This window comes from Populus euphratica, unplaced genomic scaffold (assembly GCF_000495115.2).
Source record: "Populus euphratica unplaced genomic scaffold, PopEup_1.0 scaffold9.1, whole genome shotgun sequence".
Lineage (NCBI taxonomy): Eukaryota > Viridiplantae > Streptophyta > Magnoliopsida > Malpighiales > Salicaceae > Populus > Populus euphratica.
Window position 1 is genome coordinate 495,195 of NW_011499857.1, and position 23,189 is coordinate 518,383.

Genomic DNA, 23,189 nt, shown 5'->3' on the forward strand with positions numbered 1-23,189 from the left:
CACATATACATGTTTTAGTCAGTAACATTGTATTTAGTGCCATGTATTCCTTCATGGATGACTTTTTAGGGTATGAAGAAATAAAAATAGCTCTAAAAAATAAGGAGAAAATGATCTTTATCACGTCATAAGGAACATTTTGCTAGAAGGTTATGTTATTTGGGTTGAAAAATACAAGGCCACTTACTAAAAGGCCATGATGACTTTATTTCATGATATGATACATTAAGAATTTGAGGTGTATGTGGATGATATGATTGCTAAGTCTAAGAAAGGAGAGATTCATGTCTAGGGTTTAAAAAAGTTGTTTGAGAGATTAAAAAAGTACAAACTTAGGCTCAACCTTGTAAAATATTCATTTAAAATTAGGTTTGGAAAGATATTAGGATTCATGATAAGTGACAGAATGATAGAGGTGGATCTTAATAAAATAAAGTTCATTCAATCTATATGATCTTCTAGTATAGAGAAGAAAGTAAGAGGATTCTTAGGGAGGTTGAACTATATTGCATCGTACATATCCCAGCTAACAAGAACATATGAACTTATCTTCCAACTACAAAGGAAAAGAATCCTGGAACTTAGAATGAGAAGTGTCAAGAAGCCTTTAATAAAAACAAATAGTACTTACAGAACCTGCCTCTACTTGCTCTTCCTGTATCAAGAAGGTCTTTGATACTATATATAATAGTAACTGAAGCAACTATGAGATGTGTACCATACCAATATGATGAAACCAGAAAGAAAGGAAAAGTCATTTATTATCTACGTAAGAAGTTAACAAATACGAGTCCATATATATGACAATAAAATAACTATGTTGTGCACTAGTTTGGGTGGAAAAAAAATTGTAACATTATATGTTGTATCATACTACATGGTTGATTTCAATGGTGGATCCTTTAAGGTATATTTATGAGAAGCCCTATCAATCAAAATGAATTGTAAAATGGCATGTTCTGTTAGTAAAATACAATATAGTGTATATGAAATGGAAAGTTATGAAATGGAGCGCAATTACTGATCATTTGGCTGACAATGCCATTGAAGATTACAAGCCATTGAATTTTGACTTTCCTGATGAAAATGTATTATTAATCGAGGAAGAAGAAAAGGAGACAAATTAGTATTGTAAGATAGCAAGTTCTGTTAGTATAATACAATATAGTGTATATGAAAAGGAAAGATGTGAAATGGAGTGCAATTGCTGACCATTTGACTGATAATGCCATTAAAGATTACAAGCCATTAAATTTTAACTTTTATGATGAAAATGTATTGTTAATTAATGAAGAATAAAAGAAGAGAAATTGGTGGATCATGTATTTTGATGAGGCAGTAAATGTTTATAGTAGTTGAGCTGACACGTTAATAATCTCTCTTGATAAAAAAATAAAATCCACTTTTGGTTAAGTTGCATTTTGAATGCACTAACAATACAACTAAGTATGAGGCTTATATCCTTTATTTAAAAGTTATATTGGAGCTAAAAATAAGAAAGATAGATATGTACGGTGACTTAATATTTATTATTTACTAGGTGAAAGGAGAGTGGCAAACTAAGAAAATAAAGCTAAGATGCTACTAAGAGTATCTGTCCACACTGGCATAATAGTTTAAAGAGATAAGTTCACCCATCTAGAATGGGAATGGAACCAATTTGTTGATGATTTGGCCACATATGTTGTCATGGCTAGAATTGACTTCAAGTATACAGAACAACTAGTAGATATTGATATTAGAAATTTCTCAACTCATTATTGTTTGATTGAAAATGAAATAGATGGAAAACCTTGGTACTATGATATCAAGAATTTTATGCAAAATCAAGAATATCCCTTGGGAGCATCCAAAGTTGATATAAAAACCTTCAGAAGATTGGCAATGGACTTCTACTTAAATGGGAAGGTCTTGTATAAAAGATCATCCGACGGAACCTTGCTAAGGCGTTTGGATGAGGCTAAGGCCAGAAATGTATTGTAAGAAGTATTTACTAAACTCATGGTAAGGAAAATATAGAAAGCTAATTATTTCTAGATAAAATTAGAAATAGACTGCACTAATCATGTCATAAGTGTTAGGTGTATAGCGATAAGATCAATACACCTTCAGCTACTCTATTTAATCTAACATCTTCATGGCTATTTGCGATTTGAGGAATTGATATGATTAGGTTTGTCAATGCAAAAGCTAACAACTAGTAAGTTTATCCTCATAGCTATCGATTACTTTACAAAATGGATAAAAGCTAGTTCATATGCTCATTTAACATGGAAGATGGTGAAAAGGTTTATAAAAAAAGACTTCATTTATCGATATGATTCACCAAAAAAGATAATGATTGATAATGCTTATAAATTCAATAGAGAGATGATAGTGGAGCTATATGCCAAATGGAAAACTAACATTCCAATTCCTTACCATACAAGCCAAACATGAATGATGTTGTAAAAGTCACCAATAAAAATATCAAGAAGATTATTCAGAAAGTAGTGGTCATTTATAAAGATTGGTATAAGAAGTTACCATTCACCCTTCACACATATCGCACTGCAGTCAAAACTTTAACATGAGCTACCTTATTTTCTTTGGTAGACAATGGAGACAATGGTGTCTTTAGAAGTGGAAATCTCATTATTAAGATTCTGAGCTATAAGAGGCCTAGTGGGCCAAAGTTAGACAATAACAACTAAACCTAATAAATGAGAAAAGAATAGCTATAATTTGTCATCACCAATTTTACGAATGGTTAAAGTATATGACAAGAAGGTTTGAACTCGAGTGTTCTAGGAAGGAGATTTAGAGCTAAAGAAAATACTATCTTTATAAGGAGAAGATCAGAGCAAATAAGTGTCCAACTACGAGGGTCCTTGTATAGTGAAAAAGACTTTCTCAAGAAATGCTCTAAGGTTTTCTAGAATGGATGAAGAAGATCTAGCTAGACCTGTAAATTCTAATTTTGTTAAAGATATCATGCATGATATATTCAGTTTCTTCCAAATCAATAAAGTGAAGTTTGGCCATGAATTTTTCATGTAAAAAATATTTATTTATAAATTTCTTGATTTCACAACATTTAAAATCCTTTTCCAAAAAGAAAGATCTTAAAATTACTTGTTCTATACATAATCATGAGAAATGAATCATAAAATGCTTAATAAAGGCTTTAAACAATTCTTAAATAAAAGGTAACAAACCAAACAAACTAAAGCTAATTATGAAATAAAACTTGTCTTTGAATGACATTTTAAATTACATGGGTAAATGGTTGGTAATGACTCTGTTATCACCCGTATGTTTTTCTAGAAAAGGATAAAGTTTTTCAATACTAATGACATGTGTTTGAAATGAGTAAATACCATTTTTTTTTTATCCCTCTACTTTCTAAGTATATAACCTTTGTGATCCCCATTTGATTTTGAATAAGTTTTTTTTTTATAAAAACCCTAACTGGGATCACTTTCCATACTGAGAGCAAGAAGGAAATGTAAGCAAACTACCCAATTGCTCATATTGATTTATGAAAGTCAGAAATCAATACTTGGAGCATCATCTTAAAAAAGAAGAAAAGAAAATAAGAAATATGAAGGGAAAAAAAAGGAAAAGGAAGAAGTAAAAGAAAGGAAAAGAAAAGAAAATTATGATTTGATGATGCTCTAATTAGTACTTAAAAGTGCATTTTTATCAAGGTTTTATATCATCATTTTACACTTGAAGTATTAATAACTCCTTAACTAGAGCATGTTTTATAATATCATGTATAATACTATAAGATACCTTTAATTTATGGTAAATATTCATCTTAAATGCAGGCCTATCACATAAATAAAAGGATTGATTGATGAGTTTAATTACTGAAATTAAGAAAACAAAGAGAGGGTTAAGCTTAGAAAAGAGATACTGGTTCAGTCCAAACAGGAGCACCATTCGATTATTGGATCATAACTGGAGCTATAGAACTTGAATTTAGATCTAGTCTATATGGATGGAAAGCTAAGACATATACCTAAAACTTTCATAAGAGTTTAAGATTTAAAAAAGTTGTTTTCAAGTTTAAATTATAGCAACAACAAAAAAGTCAGAATCTGTCCTACAGCTTAGACACTGTTTAGTATTCAACCCATATCTCGAGTTCTAGAAGTCCAAATACATTAATTCTTTTTTTTTTTTTGAAAAGCTGAGACAATTTCCTATAACTTTCATGAGGATTATTTGTTCAAATTCTGACATTAGCAATGATTTGTTTTTTTTTAGACAAGAAGATAAGGATTGTCTCCAAGTCAAGATGTAGCCACCAACTCAATAATTAGTCATCAAAACAATAGTTCCAGATTTTAGCCTATAAAAGAAGGCATTTGTCATACATGTAGGCATCTTGATTTTCAGATTAAGATCATGTTCTTGCTCTCTCTCTTTATAGTTTTGTAATATTTAAGTTTTTGTTATAACATTATTATATCAAAAACATCAAAAATTAAAAAAAAAATCAATAAATAAAGAAAAACAACATTGAAGAGGTGAATACAATATCACACACACACACATACACATATAAAATAAAATTAAAAAAAATTCAATAAATAAAGAAAAACAACATTGAAGAGGTGAATACAATATTGTTTAATTTAAGCAATGCATGTTTAAGCAAGGAAGTTCTTTATGGTTGTACTAGGTCTGTTCATGACCAAGATGAGTTTTGAAAACCAATTTTAAATCCATATTGCATGAATATGTAATCGGTTTTAAGTTGATAGTTTTTTATTTTGGTATTCAATACTTGATTTTGATGTTTTGATGTTATTTCTTAGTTTTTTTTATTTAAACATGGTTGTGAATGGTAGTATGACTTATTGGATTGAAGAAAACATATTTTAGAGGTAAAAAATACCAATTTTTAGGGCTTTCCAGTGGTCGACTTTTCTAGGCATATTGCTAGCTTTTCTAGGTAATGTTCTTCATGTTCTTAAAAAAAACATTGTCTTAACCCCAAGATTCGGACTAGTTTTGGTCCATTTTTTTTGCACAGACACCTTCATTATGCATGATTAATAGATAATTTAAGGTTTATTTGCACCAATAACAAGTTTTTTATGGAATTTAGTCATAGGGTTTTGGTTTTGAATCAAAATCTATTTTGACCAAATCATGTGGTTTCTTTAATAATCAAAGTGAATGGATGTTAGATTATTGATCCTTGTATGATTTCTAACATATAGGTACCTTTTGTTTAACCATATTTGGTCTAATTTGAATTTCAAGCATATGCATGCACCCATTTCAGAACTCTTAGAAATTAGAATTTTGTAATCTTTTTCCCATAAGCTATTGAATCATCAAATTTGACCATGTTGTAAAAAAAGCTAAATGGCATAGGGTTTTTACTATTGATCATTATGCTATTCACCAAGATACATATTATTATTGTTTAAAGTAGTGCAATGATATAATTGTCCTTACCAAAGAAACTTGTTAAGCATGCAGTTATAAGTGAAATTGTCTTTTCTATAGGACACATTAAGCATTGAAAGAATGGTTGGTGATAAAATGATCCGTTGAGATTTTTTGGGATCTAGCTTTAGGGAATAACATGGTTGCTAAACACCTACCATTAGGGTTAGACATGTCTGCCAAACACCTACCATTGGGGCTTTAGGGAATAACATGGTTGCTAACCCCCTCCCATTAGGGTTAGACATGTCTGCCAAACCCCTACCATTGGGGCTTTAGGGAATACCATGGTTGCTAAACACCTACCATTAGGGTTAGACATGTCTGCCAAACACCTACCATTGGGGTTGGATATGTCTGCCAAATCCTAGGCACTCAAACTAGACCTGCGTCTAGGTCTGTAAAAGCACCTAGGTCTATGGACCCCCGCGTCTGGGTCTGACATCACACATGATTGTTGTTGTTGTTGAATTAAAAAAAAAAACATATTATTACTATTGAAGAGAAACTAGATATTTGATTTAAACTATAAAAACTTAGGTCACACATTTTTTAATATTATTATTAATATTATAAATATTATTATTTTTATTATTAATATAGTTATTAATAATTTTTTTCAAATATTATTACTATTGAAAAAAAACTATAGATTTGATTTGAATGGTAAAATTAATAATAATAATAATAATCATTATCATCATTAACAAATTTGAAAAACAAATATTATTACTATTGAAGAAAAACCATAAATTTGATTTAAAGTGATTAAAAACTATAAGAACTTGAGTTTGATAGGGACGCTACACGTAAGTTATTTGGGTTTAGAAAGTGATGTCATACTCAAGTAACTTAGGTTAGGTTCAGCCAGATCCCAAAAACTTGGATGTGGAACGACCGAACCCTAAGAGTTAGGGTATGTCAAAAGAGTCAAACCTAAGTTACTTAGGTCTGGAAGGGCATGCCATATCCAAGGAACGTAAGTGTTGTTATTGTTATTGTTGTTGTTATTAAATTTAAAAAAAAAATATTATTACTGTCAAAGAAAAACCATAGATTTGACGTAAAAGGTAAAATTAAAAACTATAATAACTTGAGTTAGACATGTTTAATATTATTATTAATATTGTAAATATTATTATTGTAATTATTATTAATAATATTTTTTAATTATTAATAATTTTAAAAAAAATATTATTATTGAAAAAAATATTAGATTTAACATGAAGGGTAAAATTATTAATAATAATACCCTTGAATCTGGCGGTCATACCAAATACTCTTGGTTTGAATGCCAAGCTTAAGGATAACAAGTCTTACCGGTAACCAGGTTCAAGAATTTTAAGTTTGATTTTAAATTTTTAGGTTGTTATTTGCATATCTAAAAGAGTTAGATCTGAAAATAAATATTAGACTTAACTATTTTGAATTCAATATGATTATTAGATATTCAATATGATTATTAGATGTAATATTTTAAAAAAACATATAAAAAAATTATTACTAACCCTTTACGAGATACAGTACAATAATAGTTCATGTTAATGCTGTGCAGGCGAAGCCTGTTTTAAGCTTTCTAAAGGAATTGCATCATTGTTTCTAATTTATGCAGGTGTGAGGTTTATACACTGACAAATTAAAGACAGTCACTCTATGATATGTCATGGGCTCATGGATTTTATATTACGCCACTAAATCCTCTATCCCAGATGCACCCCCCCAGCTCCATGCGCTACCCCTCATTAAAAGAAGAGGTGAAGCCACCACGACATGGAGCATGAGTAGAAAAACAGCCATGTCTAGCAATAAACAATTGACAAAAATTCATGGTGAGGCTTGTCTGTATAGGCACATTTACAAATTCGTGACGCCTCATACGTGACGATGGCCTTTGGGCACCCTTTTAGTCAGCCGGGAACACAAATGAAGGCCATTGTTTTTCATAACATTCCAGAATCATATGAGAGATTCCCTTCCTAATTAAAGCTATTTTGAGGTCCATCAATTAAGTGCTTCTGAACTAAATTATTAAATTCTCAATTTAACTTGCGGCCATCATGTATTTATTTTACATCAATCATGCTGTTTTCTTTTTCTTCTTCTTTTTAATTCATTGGCAGCCAGTTGGGTCTTTTCTAATACAATAAAAGACATAAAGGAAAGATTACCTGACCATTTTATATATTTTTATAACTCTAGTTTGTTTAAATGGTAAAAGTTTACATGTTTGTTTGAGTTCAGGAAAAAATACTGAAGGAACTTGTCTATCTGCTGCTCATGGTGCTGGGGATTGGATCATGACAATGAGATTGATATGGCTAGTGGGAAAATAACTATGCAAGTCAATGTAATGAGTGATTCAATATTTTTGGTTGAGAGGCTAGTGACCAAGTCTTTAAATTCTCCTTGCAAACCCCTAACACATAATGATTGAATTAGTTCTCCAAGGTAACTGGTCTTCCAGCGACAACAGGCTCATCAAAAAGGACTTGGCTTTTTGTTAATAATATAATCTTCTTGTCTTGGTTCTTGGAAGGACTCGTGAAGTTGCATAATTTGTGAGTTCAATAAAGATGTAAGAGATTGTTCAAGAGTTTGCCATATATTTTGTGATGTTTGACAGTCAAGAACCAAGTGTAGAATCTCAGTAGATAAAGCACTCATGATCAAATGATCTTTTTGTTTCCATGACAAGAACGCTGGATTAACCATAGGAGCAACCATGATTGATGAGATAATATGAAAAGGAGGGCATGGAAAAGAACCATCAATAAAAAAAAAAAATCCTCTGGCCTAGTAGATAAGGTTTTATCTGCATCCTCCAATACAAGTAGCTCGTATGAGACATTTCTAAAGAAATATAATTTTCTATAATTCAGCAGTGTACTTTATAAGGCAAAATGCAGTTTCAAACCTTTTATTTTTTTTTCAATAAGAATCTTGAACTCATTACCCAGCTCCATTTTACCCAATCTTGAACTGGAATGAAAAGGAATAATCATGTGTAAAAGAGGGAGCAGCTGGGAGAATATTACTCATAGATGATATATATGAACTAGAATTAGTATTTTCATGCTTGAGAGTTTTTCAGACATTAAATTATCAACTATTAACAATTCAAAGTGTATTAAAATTCATTAAATTTTGATAATTCCGAGCTCTCAATCACACTGCCGTCGCTATATGTGGGAAAAAAAGAAGAAGACGTGCACCTATTGAAAAGAAAGATCATACCATAATTTCACAAGAAACTGAAACTTTGATCTTTAATTTGTTATAGTTTAATCATGTTCTTCTCCATTTCCGTTCACTTTCCTCTCTTTATGCAATCTTTCTGGCTGATAAATGACTATACATGAAAAGCAAAGATTTAAATAACCTGTAATGGACACTAGTCTTTCTATTTCACACACCATCATGATCACGATGACCAAAAGCAAAGCCAGGCTTAGTAGCAGTACTTAATTTCTCTATAAAACCCCCCTACCTGGCAAGCCCCTGATAAATCCTTTCAACAGCATTAATGATGGGTTTCGCGTAGGATTCACGTTCATGCAGTAAAATCTTGCCAAAGTCGAAGATTTTGTTTTCCACGTATGATGATTCTCTCTCTCTTTCTCTTACTTTCTCTCTATCCTGAAACATTCTCTAATGACGATCACCAACTGTGTGTGTAACCTGTGACAACATTAATTAATGGATGCTGAGTGGCTTGATGCTGTCCTGAGCACATACTAGGGTATCATATTCCTCCATGAAAATGCTAGCAGCATGTTGGAGACACACCAACTGGGGCTAATTTATATATATGTTAGCAGAATTTAGATTTGGTTGCCAAGTACTTGGAGATAAAATCTTCTTTCTTGGATTCTTAAGGAATTCGATTCCCATTCTGTTCTAGTTTCTTTATGTTACACTATTTATTCGTAGATTTGGTGCTTAACTTGGATCATCGTCGCTGAATTTGGGAGGAGATCGAGTTGTCTTCTTCTCTACATCTTGGGGTAAGACTTTTCGTTAACGTTATCCTCTTTATGTGTCTTGTGATTTTGTTATGTTTTGCTGGTTCAAGAAATGCCATGGAGTTCATGTTTGGTGTACCCTCACGCAAAGGAAGATGACATATGGTTGGTTTTTTGTCACTTGGCCATTTATTAAAAAGGAAGCCAAAAGGGCTAAAGTGTTGAGAAAATTTTGGTAATTTTATTCCCCACGTCCCTGAGCTTATTAATTTGATGCGAGGACTAGGGACGTTGGAGAGGACTTTGAGTTTAGGTCCTCTCTATTTTACACTTTTTTGCCTTTATTATCCTTATTTTTGCCTCTCTTTTTTTTTTTGGCTTTGATTATTTGATGAAAACAAGGCCCCAGCCTCATTAAAGAAAAAAAAAATATTCATGAAGGCTCCTCTTTTGGATGGCCATAATTTTGACAACTTAGTAGAAATGATTTTGACGTTGATATCAAAGAATAGCACGGCTATTTGTAGTATTTTCTTTTCTGTTTTCCATGAACACTGTATATATTGATGTTTGTGCTTATCTACCTTGCAACCATATCAGTAAACATTTATTAATTTGATGAACCCAGCCCCAATGACGTTGCCCGAGCCTATCAAACACAGAGAATTACAAATATTTATAATCTGGTACTGTTCATCATTATTAATTTCCTTGTAGCCCAGCTCCAAATTCATCCCTTTATGGTGATTCAAATCAAAGAACTCCTTCTCCCTCAGCTTATATATATATAATGAAGCTTGCTGTTTTTGCTTTTGATTAATCACCTTGGAGTTTTGGCTCTGATAACTCTCACTAGTCAGCTCCATGTAAGCAAGCCGTTTCTTTGTTGTTTAATTTGGTTATCATTAACAGTATATGTGACTCTGCAAAGTTAACCAACATCTTAGAGCTTGTTAGCCGTGAGTTCTTTACTAGTTCAAGATTGTCCTTTTCCTGGTGATGATGGTGATAAACTTCTAGAAAAACTCAACGGTCTAGAATGGTTGTGTGCTTGCATAGTCCAAATAGTTTATTGTGTGTCAGCATCGAAGCCAGCCAGACAGGTTGCGATAAGGTTATTTTTGGAGGAAACATTAAGAAAGTATAAGAGTTTTTACTTTTCCACGGCAGAACTGATATGTTACTATCTAATAGACAGTGTTTTAATTATTAGCAAAGCTAATTACCAACTACTTTGTTTAGCACCCACACCGATCCCTTTCCCCACACGCGTTTCTTACTTGTAGTAGATGATGATAGGGATGGCACTTCGGATACAGATCAGATTCTCACTAGGTTAACAAGCAAGTATGCATTTTCACGAAAGTTGTTGTAATCAAATTAAATCACATTTCAAGGTTGCCATTATTGTCACCCTGTGCCCTTTCATATCAGAGAGGTGGATTTAGTTTTGGTCCTGAAAGCTGGATGATTAGTGGCACACATACTTCACAGTATTTTTTTTTGTCTGAAGAGGATCTGTTAGTGGAGTATGTTTGAGCAGTTAAGGCTAAGTCCAGGTTTAGGGTAAACTGGTCATAGATGTTGAGGAGTTGGGATCATGGCAAGATTAATTGCCTAATGATTTTGAATGCCTTGTAAGATACACATATATTCATTGCATGGGATACTTCAGATAAACTCTTTTTGACCATGATATTTAACCCACAGCTTATGTCTTCTTTTGTTAATTTGCTTATAGTTCTGGCAAGTAGACTATGACTATAAGATGTTTATACATGTCTGAGGAAGATGGATGAAACTTACTAGTCAGATTAAGAGACCGAAGAAAGATTTTTGCCTGCTTTGCCGGTTCCTCGTCTCATATTCCATAATATATTCGAACTGTTGTTTTAGGTAGACTTTGACTGATTGCTTGATATACCTCCCATTTTCTGTTCTTGTGGGAACCTATAAATTGGTATATTTTCCTCATATTTATCCACAAACAAGGGACTAACTTCTGGGATTAGCTCTTCAGAAAGCTTCAGGAGCAACCATGAATGCGTTAGTGGCAACCAACAGGAACTTCAAGCGGGCAGCTAAGCTGTTGGGGTTGGACTCCAAGCTTGAGAAAAGTTTGCTGATTCCATTCAGAGAGATTAAGGTGATTATAGAAGTTGTTTATTATCACCTTTAAATAGCACATCCAAAATGATTTATTTTTGTACGCCCTGCTGTTCTAATGGACATGGATAAAAAAAATTGCAGGTTGAATGTACCATACCCAAAGACGATGGCACTTTGGCGTCTTTTGTCGGGTTCAGAGTTCAGCATGACAATGCCAGAGGTCCAATGAAAGGAGGAATCAGATACCACCCAGAGGTAGCTTAAATTCTAACTAGTGTAGTCATGGCGTTATTTTGATATAATGCCAAGAAAAACCTCTCTGTTTTGCAAAGTATAGCATGTCTACGAATGCCATATTTTTCCTTTTTTTTTTAAATCTCAAATAAGTTTATGGGTGGACTAGATAAATTTATATACCAAGATTACTAGTATAGTTTGAGCTCCAGTTCTTATGATCGTTCGGGTTATTTTAGGTTGATCCAGATGAAGTCAACGCGTTAGCGCAACTTATGACATGGAAAACTGCAGTGGCAAATATTCCCTATGGTGGGGCTAAAGGTGGAATAGGGTGTAATCCAGGGGAGTTAAGTGTGTCTGAACTGGAACGACTTACCCGTGTGTTCGCTCAAAAGATACATGATCTAATTGGAATCCACACAGATGTTCCAGCTCCTGATATGGGAACTGGTCCGCAGGTTCGGCACTGAAAGCATTTCTTGTTGCAAAGGATATGGTATTTAGTATCATGAAAGTGATGAACTGAAAAGAGTTTTCAAGTGTGTTTTGAAGACATTTCTGAATCTATTAAGATATGCTTGTGTTTTGGTTAAGCAGACTATGGCATGGATACTGGATGAGTACTCCAAGTTTCACGGCTACTCACCCGCTGTTGTTACTGGAAAACCAATTGTAAGTATACTAAACTCTACATTGTAATATCTGTCATTTCCTGATACCTTCCGCTTTTTCTAATTTCTTGAACTCACAATCCTGCTGTTTGCCAGCAAATTCAGGAGTTCCTTCTGCTTTGCTCATGGTTTTTCGCATTCAATCTAATGCATTAAATAATCTATGTTCTTGTTTCTGATGGGAGGGATACACAAGGTTTTAGCATTGAAATATTTCTTACTGCTGAGTTCCTCCCAGTCTAGCTTGTAAATTCTAGCAGTAATATCACAGTCCTTTTGGTTTTTCTACTTGTCTGTTTCAAATCTAGGATCTCGGTGGATCTCTAGGCAGGGATGCTGCAACTGGACGAGGAGTGCTCTTCGCCACAGAAGCCTTGCTTAAGGAGCACGGGAAGACCATATCAGGGCAACGATTCGTCATTCAGGTGCACTCTGAACTCTATTTCAGCTTAGCAGATCATTCACGCAGAGACTGCTTGTCTTGGTATTATTTCACGCATAAAAGTTCACCTGATCTAAATGGAGGTGCATGTCTCAGGGTTTTGGAAATGTGGGTGCCTGGGCCGCTCAGCTAATCAGTGAGCAGGGTGGGAAGATCGTTGCCGTAAGTGACATCACTGGAGCTATAAAGAACAGCAAAGGGCTTGATATTCCAAGCCTACTCAAACATGCCAAGGAACACAAAGGTGTGAAAGGATTCCATGGCGGGGATCCGATCGATCCCAAATCAATACTAGTAGAGGACTGTGACATTCTCATTCCAGCAGCCCTAGGAGGTGTCATCAACAGGTTTATTTTTCATAACAGAAGCTTCTCTTCTCATCAAAATATTCAATCTCAAGGATCTTTCCTCTAAAATATATTTTAACTTGCAAATGAAATAATATTTCTTGGGTAATTAATAATAAGATGCATTCCTTTTCCTTTATATTATTGATCTTGAAATCCTGAACTAACTGTTCTCTTGTCTGATTGAAGGGAGAATGCAAGTGATATTAAATCCAAATTTATTATTGAAGCTGCCAACCATCCAACCGATCCCGAGGCTGATGAGGTTAGTGCCAGGTTTAGAGTTATAGATGCCCGCCTAAGATTTTGTGAAATAATAGTTGTTTTTTTGTTGTCTTTCTACAGATTTTGTCAAAGAAAGGTGTTGTTATTCTTCCAGATATATTTGCTAACTCGGGAGGAGTCACTGTTAGTTACTTTGAGTGGGTTCAGGTATGAAATGCCAAAATGCTCTGTGATAACTACTAGCCCTTCTTTCAGCATGGCACCTGCTAATCGTTCTACTCGCATTTTCTGCTGTGATGCCTTCAAGCTTGCATGTCTGAATGATCGAGAGGAGAAAACAGGAACTCCAAATTCTACGATTGTTTTCCCTATTTTCTGACATTATTTTGCTTCTTACAAGCAACATTGAATCGGGACTTCCTGCAAATACCATTACTGTTACATTTTCCATAGTGGCTTGGTGAAAGTAATAAATTTTTTTCTTGTTTTGCTGCTCGCGCATTGCAGAACATCCAAGGATTCATGTGGGACGAAGAGAAGGTGAACAATGAACTAAAGAATTACATGACCAGAGGTTTCAAAGATGTGAAAGAGATGTGCAAAACCCACAACTGTGATCTGCGTATGGGAGCCTTCACTCTAGGTGTTAACCGCGTTGCACGAGCTACTGTTCTTAGAGGTTGGGGAGCCTGACATGTTTGCTGCTCTGAATAAAGATAGGCTTCAACGAGGCCCCTCATACTCGTCGAGATTTCTCTTGCTTATGGGAGTTTAAACATCTTTCCTGTCGTGTATTGCCTTAATTTCCACCTCTTAAGGTGTTTCTCGTATGAACTGCAAATTCTCTTACAGGAAGTAGGGAGGAATTGCTGAGGTTTTATGGCCTAATAAGTGTTTTCTTTTAGCTTTTTGGTTTCTTTTGAGGTGGAAAGATTTGATCTTGGATACCCTCGAGGCTTTTATCACTGCCCAATTCCTCGTTGGCAAAGTTTATTGTAAGGTGGAAATTGCGTCATGGGTTCTTAATAATTTGAACTTCCTATTCATAATTCCACTTTTCAAATATCTTTCAATAATTTAGAATCCTAATTATAATTCAATTTTAAGATCCGATGTTGGTATCATTCAATTTGTTCACACGAATTAGGCACAAATATGTTTGCATTGTTCCACTAAACAATGTAATAATAATAAATTTACCCTTCACACAAGAAATATTGAGCTGGTTATTGGTATTAAGATCTTTTTATAAAACATGCTAGTATTGTAAAAAAAATCTTTTTTTTTTTAATTTTGAAAACTTAGGAAAACAATAAAAATGTTCTTGAAAACAAAAATTTTAAAACTGATAACTAAGAATTTTTTTGTATTTTCACAAAAAAAAAATTATTATATCAGGTAAATAAAGAGACAATTTGATATTTCATTAAATATAAAAAAAATAAAAAGCACAATGAATTAATCAAAATACTTTTGAAAACGAAAATTTTAAAACTGGAGTTCAATGTTTTTTTGTATTTTTAAAATGATTTTTTTGTTATTATTAAGTTAGTTAAGAAAAAACTTGATATTTACCTAAATATAAAAAAAAAAATCACAAACAAACAAACAAAAAATGGTTTGCATGAACACCAAATATGTCATCATATAGATAGTGTCTGTTGCACCTCCTGAGAACAAAAATCTATATTCCACCGTGGGATGCTTGCGACATCCTTTTTATTTTGAAATGGAGTGTGTAGTTGGTGGTAATATTTTTTATCACCACCAATGCTTTCCTCCCTCTCTTTTTATTTTTATTTTTCCCTCTTGATTTTCACACTAAGCAAATAGAATTTCAGAGTTATTTTCTAATTTATGAATTTTTGCTTTGATTTTTTTTTTAATTTTTTTTCTTGGTATTTTTTAAAAATCTTAATTTATTTTTAATTTTATTATTTAATTCTAATTTATGATATGTTATTATTTTCAATTTGATTATTCTTTTAATTGATATTTTTTTATCTTTTTATTAAATTAATTTTCTTTTCAAATTTATCCTTCAATTAAAAATAAAATTTATTTTGTATTTTAGTTTTTATTTTTATTTTTTAATCGTTATTTTTTGGTTTAAAATCTATTCTCATATTAAAATAATTAAAAATTATGGGAAAATGGTTAAAAGTTGAAACAACATTTCTCAAAAATTTCAATTCTTTTTTTAAATTAGTTTGATATACTAAAGTAAAAAATATTTTTTTATAAAAATATATTATTTTAATATATTAAAAAATAATTTAAAAAACAATTATACTCGTACATTTTTACACCTTCTTACTTTCAAATGAGAACATGCGGTGCCACTCGTGTTATTGCAATTAGTTCGAGGCTTGGCAAGCTGAACCTATTTTTATTTTTTAATTTGTTTGAAAAATATAATAATTGTTATTTTTTAAAATATTTTTATATTAAATATATTAAAATAATATTTTTTTTATTTTTAAAAAAATTATTTTTAAAATCACCAGATAAAAACAATTTAAAATATAAAAAACATTTAACAAAAAATTAATTTTTTTTAAAAATATAGTCTACACGGCATTTTCAAACGGTAACTTTGTAGCATTGGTAACTTAACCTAAAAGTATATAGTTTCGTGAACTTAAAAATAGCCCTAATTCACTTCATTATTTTATTTTTAATTAGATGATATTTAAAAGTTTAGAAGCAGTTATTTAAAAAAAAATTAAAAATATATTAAAATGATATTTTTTATTTTAAAAAAATTATTTTTAATATTAATACATTAAAATAATTTAAAAATACTAATAAAATATTAATTACAAGTAAAAAATAAAAAAATAATAATAATTTTTTAAAAATTATTTTTGAAATGCAAAAAATCAAAAACAGGTCTTAAACATGCATTGAACTTTCATCACCACCCTAACTTACTACTTCCATGAAACAAACTCTGAAGGCAGTAATAGAATCTATCTTGATTTTTCTCCATTATATTTAATCTAATCTAATCCAGTGAACCGATGATGATCCATTTCTCTCTCTTTCTTTGTTGCAGAGCCCTTGCCGTCGATGATTGCTCGGAATCTGACAAAGATGGACCCAAAAAACCCACACGCACGGCACCCCACCGTCCCCACATCCGTATATTCTTTGCCCAGTTGGACACCAGTCATTTCATTAACTTCTATCCTATCGGAACAGGGGGAGCCAAGGAGTTCATCTCCCTCCTCTCTCTCTTTTTTTTTACTTCTTCTTCCTCTTCTTATTGTGTTTCGAAGTTCTCTTTTAATATTTTATTATTTTTAAATTAATTTTCATAATCTATTTTCATTTATTTTTTTATAAAATTATCATAATTTTAAATAAATATATCAATATTTAGTTGATTTTTCATGTAATGAGCTTTTATTTTTATTATCATATTATTAAATAAAAAATAATTATTAAATAAAATTATTAAATTTAATGAAATTCATAAAAATTTAAAAGGTTAAACCTAAAAAACCAGATTAATTAAATATATCATCTCAATATTCACATAATAATAGATTTTAATTTTTTAAGTCAAACCATACTTTTTACATTCAAATTATTTTTAAACTTGTAAAATTAACTCATATCAAGATAACTCATATATTTATTAATTTTAAATATGAATTAAATAAAAAATCAAGTTATGATAATTCAAGATTGACTAGTTGGTTCATTCCTTTTTTTTTATCTTTTCTTTTTAAAAAAACCATCTTTTAATTTTTGTTATGAATTGATTTTTTTTTCAATTTAATTATTTAATAATCAATTAATTTATAATTATTCTACATAATTTTATTTTTAATATTTAATTTTATAAGCATATTATAAAATAAAAATATAATTAAAATAATTATGAATTCAATTGGTTAAACTATAAAACTTGATCTACTCATATATTACTATTTAAATATTCAAAAAAAGAAACTTGATCTACTTTTTACTTATGATTAGAATTTATTTATCATCTTAAATTTTTTTTAAAGCAAAAATACACCTTTTACTTGTCATTAAAATTTACTTATCATTCAAATTGTTTTTGTACATGATAATTAACTAGGCCATATAAAAATAATTTTTACACGAATTAATTTTAATTTTAAACACCAAGAAAAGAGTGAAATCCAAAAGTTTCAAGATTAATTCTCTAAACAAATTTAATAGTTCCCCACAAACGAACCATCTTTTAGCATTACAACTTTTTTTATCCAACCCGTGCCGTAACTCCAAACAAGTAAAAACTAGTTTAAACTAAAATATATATGAGATAACTAGTGCTGCATAAAAGCCTAAACTCTTCAAGGAATCATCCAAATGTTGATTCTTGTTTGGCCACTGCATCTTAAAATTACAACTTAAAAAGCATAAGAGCAACAAAATTATTACACAAAGTTGTTCTATCCTCTCCCTCTCCCCCTAAAACCACCACGACCAAAACCACCACCTCTAGGTGGACCTCTGCCCCTTCCCCTTCCGCTGAAACCGCTGCCTCTACCACCTCTACCACCTCTGCCTCCTCTTCCACCACCACGGCCACCTCTTCCAGCTGCTTGTGCCTGTCCCCTGCATTAATAAAACACAACCGTTATAATTTGATCAAAACAAACACAAGATTCTAAACACAAAGAATAGCCAGGCCAGATAACAGGACAGGTGATAGCAAATATCCACCAAAGGAATATGATTTGAACAATAGAATCTCTATATTAAACAGAATAACACCAGGGGCTGAAATCCACATAATTAAGCAGAAACTCAATGAGTCAGCATAGAGCAAAATATTAAAGTATTTAACCAATTCCCATTAATTTTTTTCAACAGTTAACATATTAAATTTGCAAAAGAATCATCGCAAATAGTATACGAAGCTGCAGCAGTAGTAGAATGACAATCATCTTTCGCTTACAGACCAATGCCCCTTAAGGTCTGAGGTAGAACCATGCATAGAATTAGCTATCCTCAATAATAAGACCAAAGTTTATATGTTTCCTGACCAAAACTACAAACAAAGATAAATTGGGTATAGCAGGTTTACCAGCTAACACAAACAAAGAATATCACCTGAACAAACCAACAATAAATTATACTTGCTAAAGAATTAAAAAAAAGCTACCTGTAATGATCACATTATCCCACAACTTTTGTCAGTTTATCTCTGCAGCTATATTCTCTTGTACAGATGCCTTAACCGATATAGATAGCAAAGTCATGCCAAAGCATGTCATGTATGTTTCTAAATAATTTCACAAGCAAAATTCTGAAGAGAAATGACTCTTAATGAGCTAATGACTATGAGATATAGATTGAAATTTCACATTGTCCAAGTCAGCTTGACTAAAAACAAACAAAAATACAAGCAATCAGAAAATGGTAACTAGAATCCATCTAAATTAGGCAAACCAAAGGAGTTTTACTGATATTGTTGAAAAGACCAAGAATCATACTTAGGCTGTGAAAGGAATCTTGCAAGAGGCAAGAGTTTATTCGGGTCAATATAGAACTTGTCCCCTGGTGCATACGAAGTTGCCACAATTCCTTCCGTCATTTTTATAGAAAAATGCTGCAATCATACGCACCCAAAAAATCAAATTATTAGACTGAAAAGCTAAGAAAGCTACCACAATATATTAATAACAGAAACACAACTTAGAGAGCTTACAGATTCATTAATGGGGCCAAAGATTTCATCAACTTTCCCTATCTGGGTCTTATTCTGCAAAAAGATTGGTGCATTGAAGTATGGTATTTTCTCATTGGTTAGCTTTGTCACTGCATCACCCTCACAGGCATGAAGAAACGATGCAACTTCTACAAAACACAAAACCCATCAATCAATCAACAACAACCAATCCCTCCTTAATCTGATACTATCAAAAGTTGTCATCTTTTACTCACTCATCAACTACCATCCCGTACATTTACAGATAAATTCCAACCATTAGCTTTCAAAATTCAAAACTTTAAAACACATTTATGCATCATTTTTTCTGACTCAAACAAGAAATCATGTACAGAAAAAAAAAGAAAAACAAATTCACTAACGGAAGAGAATGAAAAGAAACACACCTACTACTTCAGAAGGAGGGCCTTCATCACGAAACCCACCACCACCAAATCCACGTCCACCACGGCCAGGACCACCGCGTCCACCCCGTCCACCCCTGAAACCGCCGTCTCTCCCTCCTCTAAATCCGCCGCCTCTTGGTGGCCTCATTTTTTGCTGTTTATGACGAGAAAAGAAGTGGAGGGTTTTTTTCAAACAGGGTGGGGAAAGTGAGGTTTTGGGCTTTATGGTCTCGGGGTTAAGAGCTAGGGTTTTGGGGGGTCCTCGTTTTTGTGGTGCAAACGACGAAATCACCCCTTTACTGTGCTAGTAATTATCCAATAGTAATTAAGTGGGGGTTAATGGGTAGAGTTGACCACGGGCCTTGCCTTTCACCTTACGAGCCTTTTGAAAAAGCCCAAATATGGCCCGATAACTGCCAAGACTTTGAATGTCCAAGCCCAGCCCATAATAGGTAGCAAACTATTTAATAATAATTTTTCGTTGCAAAAAGTGCATTTAAGAGATGGAGTAAGACACAAAACGAGGAAATATTCGATACACTAAAAATTGTAACCTTTTATTTTATATTAAAAAAATATGAATTACTACAATAAAATTATTTTACTATCCTTTTTACAACTATTAAAAAGAAAAATGATTTTTTAACACTCATTTGTTATTATTATTTTGATAGGAGGTTTATAAGTATTTTTTAGATTTTTTAGCATAATAAAATTATTAAATTACTCATAAAAATAATATTAAATTAATTAGAGTTTGTTTAATATTTTTATTTTAAAAAAATATGATAAAATTATTAAGTTAACCTTAAACAAATTCTTTAACTTGCTTTCAAGGTTTTTTGCTCTCATGGTTTTTTATTAAAAAGGTGTTTAAAATATTTGAAGAAGCGAGAAAACCAAAAAATTTAAAAATAAATTAACTAAAATAATCAAACTAAGGGGAAAAAATAGAAAAAATTAATTTAAAAACCATAAAAATCACTTGATATGGTTCCATTTTGGATATAAAATCTAAAATTGATTGAATCAACTAAACTAGACCTATTTAACCAAATTTAAACTAATATAAATAATAAGATCTGTTTGTTTCTTTATTTTAAAAATACTTTTAAAAAAAATTAATTTGTATTTACTTCAAATTAATAAATTTTTAGTATTTTTAAATTATTTTAATATACTAATATCAAAATTAATTTTTAAAAAATAAAAAAATCATTACTATATATTTAATATAAAAAATTATTTAAAAAATCATCGCAATCACACTTTCAAATAAATCAAGTAATTAAAAAAGCCCTGCCCTCTCTCTTTCCAGGACCAAACAAGAACGAGGTTTATAAATAATATTCATCTGCATTGGCTAGACCTAGAACTTGGCTCGGACTAAACTTAAAAGAAATGTTTGGAAATTCATTCGGCAGACTGATCAAATTGCAAGTTAATATTATTTTTTAAATTTATTTAAAATAACATTATATAACTTCAAAAAATTAAAACAATATCAATTTAATTCATTCAATTTAATCCAAATTAACCTAATTAATCTATGATCCGAGCCGGGCGACCAGATTTAGGGATGGCTTTTATCACTATACTAGACAGAACAGGCATTACATATATATAAAACATTCAGTAGCTACTAAATTTGTTACACAGAATATTGCCATGCGTATGTAAACTTCTTTCTAAAATCTCTGTATCTTACATATTCCAAGAAAGTACACACAGATTCCAAAATATAGTGCCAAATTTACCAACTTTGGGACTTCAGTACTGTTTAGAATTCCAAATTAGTCTCAGGATTAATCCCATTGCTCTGAATCCAACTCTAATTCACATGTGGATCCATTAATAAGCCTATTCACTCTCCCAGTTACTCTTGCAGCTCCAAGACCAACAGCAGATTCCTTCATCTGCACAAAATAAATTCGAGTTGATCTTTGAATTGTCAAGAAAACGTGTTGCAGATTAGAAAAGAATCAGCATAATTGATCAAATATAACCATTACCTGTGCATGGACTACATGGAAAAAGGAATCTCCGAGAGCTTGAGAATTAGCACTAACAACTTCTACACCTTCTTCATGCAGAATGCTGATGATCTCGTAAAACAAGAACTGATTATCTAGCCCACATGTAAAAACTATCTCTAGAGCAGATCCCGTTTCTTGGATTTTTAGCTTGGGTGATTTTGGAGTAGCAAATGTTAAGCTTTCTTTCTTTTCCTTGGTTTCCTCCAACTTTATTTCCAGACTCTTTATATAGCTTATTGCCTCATCTATCTGATCAGGCAGAGGTTGTTTTTCCTGCAAATCCTCAACAAAAGGACAAATATTTTCAATTCAAGAACAAGAAATATCATCCAAATGCAAATTATAAATCCAAAATCTTTCTAATCCTCTGCAAGCATGATCAGAGCAAGGACGGCTTGGCCTCCTCATGGAAGGTGCAAGACAGCAAGCTAGAATGCAATAACATGAGGAGACATAAGTGTAGAGAGGGTGAAAGATAGATAACCGTGGATTTTTTATCAGGGAGGAGAGAATTGAGCTTGGAGTAAAGGGTTTTCATTTGATATCTCCTATTTTTCTCATTGACTTTTCTCTCTGTTTTTGTAGAAGAAAGATTAGACCTCCCTCTACTACTCTCCATTATTGTCCTTCCAGAGCTTGCAACCATGACTCCCTGGGAAACCTCGGAACAGATTTGTGAAGATGGCGGGTCCATCCACTTGACAAATCTTCATATACACACCATCTAAACAGGGACCGAAAAGTCAATAAAATAAAATGGGCTGAGGTAATGGAGGCAATCGTCACGTGATCGACATCACCCTCTCTTGTCACTCTATACAACATCAGCTGCCAATTTGGAATCCTAGAGAAGCTTTAATGGAAGGGAGTTTTGACTGATTTGATGATGTAAGAGAAAAACTATTCAGAATTGTTAGATGAATCAAATCAAATCATATTTATTTTAAATTAATTTCTTTTACACCCAACCCAGATAAAATAGCTGTCAGTCGGGTCCCAGGTGAGCATAACTGTAGTCAATTCTTCAAGTTATAAACAAGAGTAAATGATTCTTTGGTGCTTGGGATAGCTACATAAAATCAAAGTCAAAAAAAATTGAAAGATCTTTTTGTATTCTTGTGAAAATATGGACGGCGGTCAGGAGAACGAATTAATAATAGTGTTTGTGCGGTTACTATCACTGGAAATTTCGCGTTTGTCATTGGAAAATGAAAGCTTCATTCTATAATTGCGAGCCATGAGACAAAACCATGGTTGGGTATATTTAAAGGATATTCCCATATTGGTTTATACCAAGAACTCCTTTGCTTCTAGCAGAACTCCAAGTCTCACTCCACAATTTTTCACTACTGGTCCTACAGATGCTAGCAAACCTCCCACAGATGAATTTTTAAACTCCAAAAGCTACTACCCTTAAGTTTGTAAGACGGCACCCATGCCACCTACAGGGATTTAGAAAAATATATAGTTAAAAAATCATTTTAATTCAATAATTTAAGTTATTATATAAGATTTTAAGATATTATTATTTGATGGATTTTTATCAAATAAATAGAAATAGTAAAATTCAAATTCGTAGTTGCTTGCTCATTAAAATTTTGATATTATGTTAA

General features: G+C 32.0%; 3 protein-coding genes across 11 annotated transcripts; 1 reads left to right on the top strand and 2 right to left on the bottom strand.

Moving 5' to 3' along the window:
- Nucleotides 1–8,862: 8,862 nt before the first annotated feature.
- On the top strand, nt 8,863–14,504 carry LOC105123550 (glutamate dehydrogenase 1-like). 9 transcript variants are annotated; one of them, XM_011023179.1, is made up of 12 exons: nt 8,863–9,042; nt 9,379–9,452; nt 10,407–10,551; nt 11,431–11,556; nt 11,661–11,774; nt 11,993–12,214; nt 12,354–12,428; nt 12,736–12,852; nt 12,966–13,216; nt 13,406–13,481; nt 13,562–13,648; nt 13,949–14,504. In XM_011023179.1, exons 3-12 carry the CDS (start codon nt 10,450–10,452, stop codon nt 14,132–14,134), a joined length of 1,356 nt encoding a protein of 451 aa, XP_011021481.1. In that variant the 5' UTR covers nt 8,863–9,042; nt 9,379–9,452; nt 10,407–10,449; the 3' UTR covers nt 14,135–14,504. The 9 variants fall into 9 exon arrangements, with proteins under 9 accessions (XP_011021481.1, XP_011021483.1, XP_011021484.1 ...); XM_011023181.1 differs by lacking the exon at nt 10,407–10,551 and having other exon boundaries at nt 8,870–9,042; nt 11,423–11,556; XM_011023182.1 differs by lacking the exon at nt 10,407–10,551 and having other exon boundaries at nt 8,870–9,042.
- Nucleotides 14,505–17,592: 3,088 nt separating this feature from the next.
- Nucleotides 17,593–19,828, bottom strand: LOC105123553 (putative H/ACA ribonucleoprotein complex subunit 1-like protein 1). Its single transcript, XM_011023189.1, has 4 exons — nt 19,541–19,828; nt 19,134–19,282; nt 18,919–19,034; nt 17,593–18,037 (listed from the first exon to the last, which is right to left on the bottom strand). Exons 1-4 carry the CDS (start codon nt 19,686–19,688, stop codon nt 17,872–17,874), a joined length of 579 nt encoding a protein of 192 aa, XP_011021491.1. The 5' UTR covers nt 19,689–19,828; the 3' UTR covers nt 17,593–17,871.
- Nucleotides 19,829–21,138: 1,310 nt separating this feature from the next.
- On the bottom strand, nt 21,139–22,471 carry LOC105123554 (transcription factor bHLH118-like). The gene is made up of 3 exons (XM_011023190.1): nt 22,061–22,471; nt 21,553–21,849; nt 21,139–21,456 (listed from the first exon to the last, which is right to left on the bottom strand). The coding sequence occupies exons 1-3, from the start codon at nt 22,268–22,270 to the stop codon at nt 21,346–21,348; spliced, it is 618 nt and encodes a 205-aa protein (XP_011021492.1). The 5' UTR covers nt 22,271–22,471; the 3' UTR covers nt 21,139–21,345.
- Nucleotides 22,472–23,189: the final 718 nt, after the last annotated feature.

What these genes read in the sequence shown, in the direction of transcription:
- LOC105123550 (XM_011023179.1), top strand. Translation starts at nt 10,450, where the DNA reads ATGGTTGTGTGCTTGCATAGTCCAAATAGTTTATTGTGTGTCAGCATC. An exon ending in GGCAACGATTCGTCATTCAG is followed by an intron (nt 12,853 to 12,965) that starts GTGCACTCTGAA and finishes TGCATGTCTCAG; the next exon opens with GGTTTTGGAAATGTGGGTGC. An exon ending in CCGATCCCGAGGCTGATGAG is followed by an intron (nt 13,482 to 13,561) that starts GTTAGTGCCAGG and finishes GTCTTTCTACAG; the next exon opens with ATTTTGTCAAAGAAAGGTGT.
- LOC105123554 (XM_011023190.1), bottom strand. Translation starts at nt 22,270, where the DNA reads ATGGACCCGCCATCTTCACAAATCTGTTCCGAGGTTTCCCAGGGAGTC. An exon ending in TCCCTGATAAAAAATCCACG is followed by an intron (nt 21,850 to 22,060) that starts GTTATCTATCTT and finishes GAGGATTTGCAG; the next exon opens with GAAAAACAACCTCTGCCTGA. An exon ending in TCCATGTAGTCCATGCACAG is followed by an intron (nt 21,457 to 21,552) that starts GTAATGGTTATA and finishes TATTTTGTGCAG; the next exon opens with ATGAAGGAATCTGCTGTTGG.
- LOC105123553 (XM_011023189.1), bottom strand. Translation starts at nt 19,688, where the DNA reads ATGAGGCCACCAAGAGGCGGCGGATTTAGAGGAGGGAGAGACGGCGGT. An exon ending in CCCTCCTTCTGAAGTAGTAG is followed by an intron (nt 19,283 to 19,540) that starts GTGTGTTTCTTT and finishes TGTGTTTTGTAG; the next exon opens with AAGTTGCATCGTTTCTTCAT. An exon ending in TTGGCCCCATTAATGAATCT is followed by an intron (nt 19,035 to 19,133) that starts GTAAGCTCTCTA and finishes GTATGATTGCAG; the next exon opens with CATTTTTCTATAAAAATGAC.